General features: G+C 38.0%; 1 protein-coding gene across 1 annotated transcript; it reads right to left on the minus strand.

Annotated features, from left to right (window-relative positions):
* Window positions 1-4,257: 4,257 nt before the first annotated feature.
* On the minus strand, window positions 4,258-8,556 carry LOC130568187 (serine/threonine-protein kinase pim-2-like). The gene is made up of 2 exons (XM_057356892.1): window positions 8,199-8,556; window positions 4,258-4,428 (listed from the first exon to the last, which is right to left on the minus strand). The coding sequence occupies exons 1-2, from the start codon at window positions 8,497-8,499 to the stop codon at window positions 4,289-4,291; spliced, it is 441 nt and encodes a 146-aa protein (XP_057212875.1). The 5' UTR covers window positions 8,500-8,556; the 3' UTR covers window positions 4,258-4,288.
* Between the last annotated feature and the right edge of the window lie 5,101 nt (window positions 8,557-13,657).

Below are 13,657 nucleotides of genomic sequence, written 5' to 3' on the forward strand. Positions count from 1 at the left end.
ATTGATTTTTATGTTTTTGAATGTAAAAACCACGTAAACGTCATAAGTAGACCTCATACAACTGTATAAAACAATAAAAAAGGCCAGTTCAGGACACCTTTAAAGTCAAATGTAGTCATGTTCTATGACGTAACTATAGCAACCATGTCATCCATTGCTGTGTTTTAACCAAAACTATCACAAAATGCTTAGCATAAATGCTTAGGTAAGGGTGACAGTTAAGATTTTTGTTGTAACTCTCTTATTAAAGAAATTCCTTCCCTAAGGGACATTCCTCCCATGCAGGGAAACCCTAACTTAAAGGGATACTTCACCCAAAAATGAAAATTCTGTCATTTATACTCATTTGAACAACTCAACGGTGAGTAAATGTATTTGTTCTGATGAACACAGAAAAAGATATTTGGAAGAATGCTTATAATCAAACAGATCTCAACCCCCATTGACTCCCATAGTAGGAAAAATTACTTTATCATCTTTTTTGTTCTGTTGAACACAAATGAAGACATTTTGAAGAATGTAGGACAGCTCGGAGGCACTTTTGACTACCATTGCATTTTTTCCTACTGGTAGTCAATGGGGGTCGAGATCTGTTTGGTTATAAGCATTAATCCAACTATCTTTCTGTGTTCATCAGAACAAAGAAACATCAGCACAGCTGGATGTTTGCCATCAGATTCCTTCACTGAACAGTTTAATATTCGGTTTCACTAAATCAAAAACAGCAATATTTTAATTACACACCCTACAGTATATATTGTGATTCTTTAAGGTAATGTAGTGTAATACTGTATACGAGTGAATTTGAATGAGATTGCAGACTTGAAGAACACTATAACATTGTACTGTAACTGATTTGTTATGGTAATTCCAAGTTACATTTAGTCATTTAGCAAGTTGTTCCACTTAACTCTTTGACTCTCCGTGATAAAGCGGGTGAGCATTATGTTTGCTGAAACTGACCACTGCAACTCTTCTTCCCTGCAGAAAGGCATGTTCCAGAACCCAGCATTTCTCTCTCCATACTCACAAAATCCTACAAACTTTCCTAGAGTGCTGTTGAACTGTGAGATCAAATCTTTATTTATGTAATGTAGGGGTGACCCCAAATAGTCGAAGATTCGATAGGAGGAGCCTGATTCAACTACCAATCTCACAGTCGAATCTTCGCAGAGGTGTTCTGCGATGGCAATCATACCATTTTGGTTATATGGGCAGTGGCGTGGCAGACTGGCACGCACTGTGCTGCTAAAAATATTATTTATGGTGTAAAGAAATGGGACATTTTTAGGGTTGGGTACCAAAACCCCTGGCGCATATGAGTGCGAGGTCTGGCTATGACCCAGCGCAGGATCGCGTCTCTCCGCGTCTTCTGTGCTGTGAGACTAGTAAAGATATGGCTGGACTGGGAAGAAAAATCGGCCCTGGCATTTTGGCCCACATAGGCCCTTCACCATTTCTGTCGACAGGGGGGGGGTGTTGGGGGGTTGGCATGGATAGGTCTGACGACCGGGGGGGGTTGCATGGTTAAATCTGTCGAGGGGGGGTGGTATGCATACGTGTCTTTTGCATTCGTGTTGCGTGCATTCGCATTTATAATACATCTGTCTGAGCGGCCAATACGTCCGTTCCGGCCCCAAAAGATAGCAGCCCACCGGGAAAATGCCAGATGGCCAGTCCGTCCCTGGGAAAAGAGAAGCAGCACATTCCGCACGCACCCGCAGATGACACGCAAAACGAATCCATTAATTGTACACCGTTTCTAAACATTTGTCACTTACTGAATGTTTGGGCATATAAATATGAATTAACACTTTGTCTGTAAATGCATGTAGTTCGTTACTTAGACTGAACTTTGTGCTGCATGATACAAAAAAATGTATAAACCTGTTAATATAACCAAAATCACATCATATAGCAAGCACAGCACAGACTTTTGGAACTTGTCATTCTCATTCTCATTCGTCTTCTGCATGTAAACACAAAGTTGCGCTTCCGCGTTGTGAGTCGGAGTGCCGGTATCCAACAGGGGCAAGCCCCATGCGGCGTCCGGCACACAAACCTGTCTACTTTTGACGTGCTCTCGTCCAAGAAGAAGACGAAGAAGAAGTGCTCTCGTGAACGCGCGCCATACACTGACAAGCCAGGGGAGAATATATCGATTAATGTCGGTATTTTGGTTTGTTGTTCGCACATAAAGCATTCTCGTCACTTAAAAGAAATTCAACTGAGCCACTATGCGTGGATGGACCAATTTAACGATGTCTTTAGTACTTTTCTGGACCTTGGCAAAAACTGACACCATGGTTTCAATGAGGAGGCCTGGAAACCTCTCGGATGTCACCTAAATATCTCTATTTGTGCGCCGAAGATGCCAAAAGTTCTCTAAACATGTTTAACGTGATGTGGGTGAGTAAAAAATCACACAAAGTTGATTTTTGGGTGAACTTCCACTTTAAGTCATGAGGGACAGATTGCATTAATAACCTTACATATGGGTTTTGTACATGTAAACAACACATGAAACAAAGCTTTCAATTTCCTTCAAGTACAGCACATTCAGAGCTTTTTATTTTCATGAATTTTCATTTTTATCTTGTAGGGGTATACTGTATGCTTTTGATAAAAATTCTAAATTAAAAGGAATACAGCATCTTTGTGATTTTGCGATTTGTTTTCTCAGCTAAATTTCGGCAATAACTGGCCCATCCACACTTCCCATTGTGAAGAATGATTATGCCAATGGAACTTTGTTTTTGTAACATAAAAATGCTTATTGACTGTAAACTAATAAAAAAATATTATTTTGTCTGTTTTCTGCCTATTGGTTGATGTCTCTCTTGTACAGTAGATACATCCATGTTGCTCTAATATACATTCTATTGTAGCATTAAATACAACCTGCGAAAATCTGTTCTGTAATGGTTTTTTATGTATGTTTTAATATGGATGTTAACCAAATGTTATCCGACCACACTCTTGTTTTACTTTCACTTTCTCCTCATCTGTTCTTTTCTTTCCTTGTCCATAAAACTACACCATTTTTACACGTCTCTTCATTTTTAGTTTGGATAAATAAGTAATTTAATTTTGGTAATTAATTGGTTTAGGACTTATTTGTGTTTTGTAATTATTCGTTTATGAAAGGTGATCAGAAAGTTGAATTGGGCCAAAGTGTATCCGTTAAAACCACCTGATTAAAATGATCTTGTGAATAATTATCATGTATTTAGTTATGTCTGCGAGTTAAAAAACAATTTAAGCAATACATATAATACTGTATAGGGCAAATACACATATAAAACACAAACGTAAATAAACTGCTGAAAATAAGCTCAATATTAATGCTTCGTATTTAAATTCTATGAATTAAATCTATGCACAATATAAAGAACGGTCAATTCAAGAACAAAGCAAGGTCAATGTTAATGTTAAATTAGCTTTACAATAATTAACAACATGTTTCATTGTACATGAAAGTTGGCTGAGACCGTTTTGTGGGCTGTGCGTGGTATTCTGTCCCGTGGGCTCATGGGATATAGAAGCATCTCAAGTATCCATCGCTGAGTGCTTCAGAATCTGCTTTTTGCCTACTATATAGTATGAAAGTATGCATATTGCAGATTGTAATTTCTGTGAGTTAAGTCTATTTATTATCTATTTATTATTATTTGACAGTAATACAGCTATTTTGGGGGGAAATGTCATTCATTGCTTTGCAGGGTGATTTAAGGTTTGCCCCTAAATTTTTTGATTGCGCTCCAAAAAATTTCAGTCAGGGGCTACACAGTGCTCCTAGTAAAAAGTTAGTCTGGAGCCCTGCTGATGGCACAGGCATATTTAAAGATGACAATGCCAGGATTCATCGGGCTCAAATTGTGAAAGAGTGGTTCAGGGAGCATGGGAGTCCAGACCTTAACCCCATTGAGAATCTTTGAGATGTGCTGGAGAAGACTTTGTGCAGCGGTCCGACTCTCCCATCATCAATACAAGATCTTGGAGAAAAATGAATGCAACTTTCGACGGTGAATAAATGTTGGACGGGAATACATTGCAGAAGATTATTGAAACGATGCCACAGCGAATGCGTGCCTTAATCAAAGCTGAAGGCGGTGCAACGAAATATTAGAGTGTGTGACTTTTTTTGGACGGGCATTGTTTAACAACAGCTGCTGAAATATGTAGTACTGTATACATTGAAGTTTAAGAAGCAATAGTCTCTGTTCACTTTCAATGCATACATTTGGTGAGAACTCCCAGAGACTGTGCAGAAGGGCTTGGTATGTGTTTAACAGTTATTTTTTGTTAGTGCTGTTCTCTTACCTTCAGATAATCTTAGGCCGTCAAGCTTTATGTGATGACCACGCACTAAGTCCCGCAGCAATTTACCCAGGCCTAAGACCGTATGTGCAACCGCGTGAGCTCGGTCTGTAATGTGAGCAAACATTTCATTAGCAAAAGTCACAGTATATTGGCATCAATGCATCCCTGTAGATTTTGGAGGTCTGCTGTTCGAACACAAAGCTTGGCTTGGCCTCATTTTTGTCATCTCATCGGGGCTTAATGCTTTAGCAACACAGCGGTGTGGGGTTAATGTTTTGTGCTAATTAGCGTCATCACTAACGTTAGGTCGTAGTTAAAAAGGGGCTATATTTGCTGCCTTTTAAATATTGAGTGCAAGTTGTAAATTCATCATGTTAAATGTCGTATTCATCAAGGGTTTTTCGAGAATTTAAAAGGGGAAAAACGGGTTTGGTATTAACGTAAATCCAGACAGAGCGTCGTGATCCCATTAGCCCTCACACGTTAAATCCTGAGGTAAATTAGTCAGTAATAGGCCTATACACAAAAGTTCACTTTCACATCTTGTTCATCATGGATTTATTGCGTTTTTACAAGGGGAAACGTGTTTCGTATTAAATCCATGCCTAGCTGTACGTCCCTTATTTCAGCCCCTCACAAAAATCCGGCGGGATGGAAACCGGACAGCTATGTCACCACAATCGTTTCCTGGTGAGTATTGTTTAACACTAAAGTTTTATGTGTGTACGTTATACTGCATTCATATTTTGTGTACGTTAACTGTGTTTAATTTGCTTGTTAATTAACAGTCCAACAAAAGTTTTGACGGTCTCAATTGCTCATTTTCAAAGTAAAATATAATGTAGGGATTTATTGCAGTTGTGTTTTATCATGCATCTCGTTTATTTAAGTCTTCGAGGGGGTTTTTCAAATGTTTTTAAGACTGTTCATAAATCGTCTGCAGTAATTGCGCTGTATGAATAATTCGCTTCAATAACGCATGTTCAAAAGAGTCATTTGCTCATGAATCGGACTACGCTGAGATGTATTAAGGATACAGGTTGTGCATTAAGCTTTGTGGTACCTATATTAAATATCAGCTCCAAAATTCACATCAAGTCATGTATTTGCAGAGCTATTTTCACAATATATACCCATGTTCTACTTTACAAAAAGCTAGTGTCTTAAATGTCTAAAGGTGTATTTAAACAGTGTAATTATCAGAGGAATCATATACAACACAGTTCTTGTCTTAAAAGCCTTGCCTTTGGAACTCGCGTCTTGGTGATGCATGGCTTTGACTGTTTATAACACTGTATAAAAATTAGATTATTACTTTTTTTTCCTTCAACTGATTTTTTTCGTTTACAGGAAAGGAGAGATGTTCTTGCCCTGAATGGATGATTCCTGAAAAAGGCAGTTCTCAACAGATGAGATAAAGGGTCAGGCCTGTTGTGAGACTTTAATTTTGTGTTTACACTTTTCATTTTAATTCATTTCACTACCTATAGTTTGTAGGGATGTTCACATTGTAAATAAACTTATATAACATGTAGTATTTTGTGTCTAATTTGAATGCTGATTTTATTAAAGTTCTTGCATATTCCATTGCATATACAAATGTACCTTACTTGTGAACTTCATATTTTAAGATTAACCTGACTTGTATGCTAGTAAAATCGCATAGAAAGCCACTTACCGTATTCATTTCTACAAATACTACTAAATGATTACAGGAATACCACAGAGTCCTATAAAATACAACAGACAAATCATCTTTAACAGATATTACTGCAGAAATGTGACAGTAATACCAAAAGTTACGTGAGAGAGGGGTTCAAATATGTAGAGCGTATTGTGAGGTACCTTGTATGGTTTCTACTCGAATTTAGTGCGTTATATGAACCGTTTGATGTTTTGTTAAGAGGTTTTTTTTGGTTGGGTTGCTGTATTTGTAAATATTTCACTTTTCTACTATTGTATTTTTTTTTAATTTTTTGTAAATATTTGACTATTCTCATGTCTTTTTATTTGAATTTAGGAAATTGAGTGTTGGCTTTTCCAGGTCCAGTAGACTAATGGGTGGTACAGTAAGCAAATCAAACTTAAGAGAATATGTTGTGAGTTTTGATGAATTTATGCTTATATGAATCTGTGGCATTAATAATTTCCTTATAAAGAACTTTTGGGGTCAATTTTGTTGAAATCCTGTTGTTATATGTGTTTGAATAGAAGATTTTCATTTACATTGTATTATATGATTTGATATAAGTTTGGTTGGTTTATTTTCTTTTGATTTTTGGATTGTGTTTATTGACTATTCAATATTTATTTAAAATTGCTTGGATGTTATTAATTGCTTGCTGATTTAGTTTCACTCTTCCATCGTTTAGTAAAAAGGTATTTAAAAGGTAATGTACCTGTGAGGGTTCCTGTTTAGTGTGGCTTTGTTTCCTCTAATGTTGATGTTTTGTTTCCTCTAATGTTGATGTTTTGTTTCTTTGAGCACATGGTGTGGTTACAACCTGTCATGTGTTTTCTTGTGATTGTGGTGTGACCCCGCCCCCTCGTTACCCTGTTGTCACCTGTTATTGCTTCAGTCTCCTCACCTGTCTAATCAGTGTCTCATCTCTCTCCACTCCTGTCTCTCCTTTACTTTACTACTTTCACCTGCTCTACTCCTTGTCTTCTCTCTCTCCTCTCCTGTTTCTAGTTTGGGTTTTGATTTCTTTCCCTTTATATTCCCTTCTGTCAGATCGTATCAGATTTGTAATTGATAAGAATTTAGTTTAATATTTATGGTGGTTTTTACCCCTGGCGGCCGAGCATATTGTTTATGAACCAATATCGCCGCAAAACAACAGAAAATCCTGTGGTAAATACTGCAGAAATATGACCGAAGTACCACAAGAATATTACATGCTGAAAATCCTGAGGTCAAGCGTTCCACAGCTACCACACAAGCTTTTTGTGGTACTTTTGATGTTTTATCACAGAATACCACAGGATATTTTAAACATCACTCCATGGGAAAAAATGGCACTATGGTACAGTAGTTATTTAAAGTCCCAAAAACAATTTCTACTGCGTTATATTAATAAATATATAAAGTAAACTGTGCTGAGGATCTTTGGCAGTTGTAGGCCAGGCTGTGACAGGTACATTTAAACAAAAAAGAGCATCAATCGGTGTTGTGGTATTCCTGTCATAATGAGTTTTGTTTGATGTGTTGTATAATACCAGACTTCATCTTATGATAAATTCATGATTGATATTTGAGACTGTATAACAGAAAGTGCTGTGGTAATGCTGTCATAATCAGGCGTTGTGAGGTAATTTTTCATTGTACCACAGAAATACCACAGGTACTTTTTTGTTTTTGTGGTGTGTAATCAACAGGTGGGGACCAACATGGTGGAATATCTGCAAAATATGGAGATGACTGGAGAATTGTTGCACATTTCGTGCCTTAGGGATGAGACACGGGGGACCTGCCAGACATTTGCCATTGTTGGAGGCAACACCATAGAGACACACACTTTGGTGACGGCTGTTGATGTCTGTTTTAAAGGTTTTTGATGTTAACTACACAAAGCATGATTTCTCACCTGGGAGTTGCTTGGAATGTGTTTGATGATGATTTTTTGTTAGTGCTGTTCTCTTACCTTCAGATAAGTTTAGGCCATGAAGCTTTATGTGATGACCACGCACCATGTCCCGCAGTAATTCACCCAGGCCTAAGACCGTATGTGTCACAGTATATTGGCATCAATGCATCCCTGTAGATTTTGGAGGTGTGCTGTTAGAACACAAAGCTTGGCTTGACTAAATGTTTTGTGAAATTTTTGTCATCTCATCGGGGCTTAATGCTTTAGCAACACAGAAACTCAACTCACCGCAGTAAATATCGTCCGGTTTCTTACGAGCTGAGATGAGCTTGCTGCATGTAAAACCAATAAATTTGATCTGCAGCTTCTCAGTATCGATCAGGACGTTACTCATTGTCAAGCTGCAATGGCAGACACAGCGGGCGATGGAGAATTCGGCTGCAGTTACTGCTTGGCGCATGATATCACGTGCCAGAGTTTCATTCAGACCTTCTTTATGATCAGACATGAAACTCTCCAAGCTTCTGCAGGGATTCGGTAATCCCATAACGATGATCAGCTGGTTGTTTTCCTCGAACCAGTCCAACATCTCCACGATGTTCGGGCATTTCTCAGATTTTTGTAGCTTCTTATATATCGCCACTTCAATGGGCAGAGGCTTGGGATGACCAGGCTGGTAAAAAAAACATAAAAAAACATTTCAATAAATCGTTTTGTGTTAGGTCTAAAAGTCTGAGAAATACATTTAATTCTTTTTTATTCTAACTGACATTATTAGCATCAATAGAGTATGAAACACACAAGGAAAGTCGTCTTTTTGTAAAAATGTGTTCTCAAATTTGCATATTAAATTTGTAAACTAGGATCTTAAACATTTCCTCTTAATTTGACATCGTCCCAGATTTTTGGACCCCACTGTATTATGATATTTTATATATATTAAAACTTGCCAACTCACAATGATAACATGTTTACAGTTCTGATCCTTGGTAACACATTTGATAGCGACCTGCAAAAGGAAAAGAATCACATGTCAGCTTTACAGCTGTGCATCACACTACAATCTGTAAATTCATTTCAACATATTTGGATCAAAACAATGTGTCTGTTAGGACACAAAAGCAGAGATTTTTATTAATATAGCACCTGCTGGTTGTCGGATCTTTGAATCCCCCGCTGCACAGTGCTATGGGTGCCTTTTACCAGCTCCTCGACCACTTCAAAAAGTGATGAAAATGACCCTAAAAACAATACATACAAATGAACAAAATGAGGTTCTGGAGGTTCTTTGTTTTACATGAACACACCACAGGCGCTGGTGATCTAACAAAATATGAATATTATGCATATTATAGAGAGGGGTTCATTACATCCAATGTAATTCAGCTACTAACAGAATGAAGGTGAGAGTTTAAGTAAGAGTGACACAGCAGGACCATCACTTAAAACAGCTCAACTCATGTCATCAGAATAACACTTCATATATTATAAAAAGGTACTTTCATGAGTGTCGTACACTCTTTAAGGTACACAGGTGTGAAGCTAACAAAGGGCAACAGAATGAAAATGAACCTGAACACAATGCCAGTTTACTCACCAGATGTCTGAGGATCAGCTGGATTCTCCAGATGTCCAGATGAACCTGATTTCGGATCAGCCGAATCACGAGGGACACTTGGCTCCAGGCCAGACGAACCTGGAAAATAGACATTTCACTTTTAGGTTTTTGCTGCAAATGTCATTTATAAATGTACTTAAGCTATCAGTTGATATATATAATGTGGTAAATTAGACGTTTTATTCCCACAATCGGATATTTAACAATCAGCAAAACAGAGAGAATAGACGCCACAAAACACAGCGCTCAAAGCAAGATATGCGTGGAGACGTCATCAGTACACAGTTTACAGGCACAATAATCTAAATAACAATAACTTCTCTAAAAATATTACATTCAGCTTTATCAAGCACAGTCAATGCTCTTGGGCTGGGCTGGGCACAGAGTATGTTCTACAAACAACACCCCAACTGTGTCAGTCTAAAGATGATGACAGCACTGTCAACTCAATGCATGGAGGCCCAGAGCCTTTCCCACTGCACTCTCTGCCCCTCAGCCTGCAGTAAACCCGTCACTAGGGGTGTGATGAGACACCTGTCTCACGAGACGAGAACGAGACTTTTTTTAAAGAAATCCTCAAAGATTAACTATATAGGGAAACAATATTTTATTCACCTTAACACAAAATGCAAAAAATGTTGGCATTATAAAATCAACGTGTACTTTATGAAACACATTAAACTTCTATCTTAATGAATTATTTTATGCAGTAAGAAACAATATGTAAACACTGCAAAATGTTTTGTCACAAACTCAACTGACAGGCAGTATTTGCACTAAAATGATGCGTTCTATTTTCTTAACAGACGCAGCTTTTAGTAAAGAGCTGTGGTTGTTTTCTCTATATGCTTTTGCATAGTGCTCGTGTTAGCAGAGCTGGTGATCATATCACACTGTCAATCCTCCTTCCTCCACTGACTGAACCCTCATAGCCTTCAAAGAAACAGTTAAAACTACATAAACACATCATGTTTTATGCTTACATTGCACAGAGCCAGATCATCCGTTTTTGAAGAGATTTGCCTGTGAATGTATTTAGAATAATGTAATGTGAACTTGCAATTGCTATACTGTACTTGTGGTGGAGACATGGCAATAGTTCTTTAAGACGTTCTTCTGATAACAGTACTCTTGGCTCCCCAAGCTTGCCAGATTCAAAGACCTCAGTGTGTACACTGTTGGTTTTGGTTAATCTCACTAATAATCTAAAAAAAACGATTTAAGTCTCTCCATTACAGCATGTGGAAAAGGTTCCTGGCTTGAAAGTGCACTTAAAAAACTAACTCCAAAAGTCCAGGATCGTAGCCAGTCTTGTGGAAGGGGTGGTTCTTTTTCTCAAAAAAGTGGACCTTTTTTGTCGTTCCCCCCACATTTATTATTTTATTATGAGGTTCAAATACTGTACTTGTATGTTCTAACTCCACTGTTTATGTGAATGCCCCACTCTCCATACAAATGGTCAATGTGTAACAGAGGACCACTACGAATCCAGCTGCACCAGCATGACATATGCTATATCAAAAGTTATAAAAGTGTGAAAACATGTACATGTTAATTCATATCAAACAAACTGCCCATTACAAGTACTCCTTGTTCTTTATTAACGGTCCATTTGGTAAGTTTTACTTTCAGGTGTGAATTAATACATTAACTAACAAGCATGTACTAACAAGTAGTTGACCTGGGCAGTTTTAACACATGAATCCTCATGACTCCAGTATTACCTAAGGTTCGCCCTTTCATGGCCGTAGCCAGGGTTTGAAAATGAGTGAGGTCCGTGGTGGGGCATCAATAATTATACCTAAAGTTACCAATAAATGCTATAAATCATTCAACTTTAATAAATATAATNGGTACACAGGTGTGAAGCTAACAAAGGGCAACAGAATGAAAATGAACCTGAACACAATGCCAGTTTACTCACCAGATGTCTGAGGATCAGCTGGATTCTCCAGATGTCCAGATGAACCTGATTTCGGATCAGCCGAATCACGAGGGACACTTGGCTCCAGGCCAGACGAACCTGGAAAATAGACATTTCACTTTTAGGTTTTTGCTGCAAATGTCATTTATAAATGTACTTAAGCTATCAGTTGATATATATAATGTGGTAAATTAGACGTTTTATTCCCACAATCGGATATTTAACAATCAGCAAAACAGAGAGAATAGACGCCACAAAACACAGCGCTCAAAGCAAGATATGCGTGGAGACGTCATCAGTACACAGTTTACAGGCACAATAATCTAAATAACAATAACTTCTCTAAAAATATTACATTCAGCTTTATCAAGCACAGTCAATGCTCTTGGGCTGGGCTGGGCACAGAGTATGTTCTACAAACAACACCCCAACTGTGTCAGTCTAAAGATGATGACAGCACCGTCAACTCAATGCATGGAGGCCCAGAGCCTTTCCCACTGCACTCTCTGCCCCTCAGCCTGCAGTAAACCCGTCACTAGGGGTGTGATGAGACACCTGTCTCACGAGACGAGAACGAGACTTTTTTTAAAGAAATCCTCAAAGATTAACTATATAGGGAAACAATATTTTATTCACCTTAACACAAAATGCAAAAAATGTTGGCATTATAAAATCAACGTGTACTTTATGAAACACATTAAACTTCTATCTTAATGAATTATTTTATGCAGTAAGAAACAATATGTAAACACTGCAAAATGTTTTGTCACAAACTCAACTGACAGGCAGTATTTGCACTAAAATGATGCGTTCTATTTTCTTAACAGACGCAGCTTTTAGTAAAGAGCTGTGGTTGTTTTCTCTATATGCTTTTGCATAGTGCTCGTGTTAGCAGAGCTGGTGATCATATCACACTGTCAATCCTCCTTCCTCCACTGACTGAACCCTCATAGCCTTCAAAGAAACAGTTAAAACTACATACAGTAAACACATCATGTTTTATGCTTACATTGCACAGAGCCAGATCATCCGTTTTTGAAGAGATTTGCCTGTGAATGTATTTAGAATAATGTAATGTGAACTTGCAATTGCTATACTGTACTTGTGGTGGAGACATGGCAATAGTTCTTTAAGACGTTCTTCTGATAACAGTACTCTTGGCTCCCCAAGCTTGCCAGATTCAAAGACCTCAGTGTGTACACTGTTGGTTTTGGTTAATCTCACTAATAATCTAAAAAAAACGATTTAAGTCTCTCCATTACAGCATGTGGAAAAGGTTCCTGGCTTGAAAGTGCACTTAAAAAACTAACTCCAAAAGTCCAGGATCGTAGCCAGTCTTGTGGAAGGGGTGGTTCTTTTTCTCAAAAAAGTGGACCTTTTTTGTCGTTCCCCCCACATTTATTATTTTATTATGAGGTTCAAATACTGTACTTGTATGTTCTAACTCCACTGTTTATGTGAATGCCCCACTCTCCATACAAATGGTCAATGTGTAACAGAGGACCACTACGAATCCAGCTGCACCAGCATGACATATGCTATATCAAAAGTTATAAAAGTGTGAAAACATGTACATGTTAATTCATATCAAACAAACTGCCCATTACAAGTACTCCTTGTTCTTTATTAACGGTCCATTTGGTAAGTTTTACTTTCAGGTGTGAATTAATACATTAACTAACAAGCATGTACTAACAAGTAGTTGACCTGGGCAGTTTTAACACATGAATCCTCATGACTCCAGTATTACCTAAGGTTCGCCCTTTCATGGCCGTAGCCAGGGTTTGAAAATGAGTGAGGTCCGTGGTGGGGCTTCAATAATTATACCTAAAGTTACCAATAAATGCTATAAATCATTCAACTTTAATAAATATAATGAGTAATAAAGTTAGCAAATTATAAACTTATATCTTTAAACAGGGCTTGATACTGGTCCTACTCTATTCGCTCCGAGCGGGTATCGAACCAGCATTTGTCCGGAATGGGAAACGGGCGCGCTAATGAGGAGGGTCTCTTGAAGTTGAGGAGTCAGGTTTACTTGCACAGCTCTCTCTCGCTGGCCTCTGTTACACTAGCCACACAGCATTTCACTGTCGACAATTTTGTTTTTAGGAAATTATTTAATATGACTAAAGTTGACAATGGCATGCTGTGAGATCATGCGTCAAAAAACATGCCCAAAATAAAAACTCCCCACTATATTAA

Source organism: Triplophysa rosa, linkage group LG17 (assembly GCF_024868665.1).
Source record: "Triplophysa rosa linkage group LG17, Trosa_1v2, whole genome shotgun sequence".
Classification (NCBI taxonomy): domain Eukaryota; kingdom Metazoa; phylum Chordata; class Actinopteri; order Cypriniformes; family Nemacheilidae; genus Triplophysa; species Triplophysa rosa.

Coding starts and splice junctions, on each gene's coding strand:
- LOC130568187 (XM_057356892.1), bottom strand. CDS start 8,499: ATGTTGGACTGGTTCGAGGAAAACAACCAGCTGATCATCGTTATGGGA. Junction 4,429..8,198: donor ACCGGACGATATTTACTGCG/GTGAGTTGAGTT, acceptor CTCACATTACAG/ACCGAGCTCACGCGGTTGCA.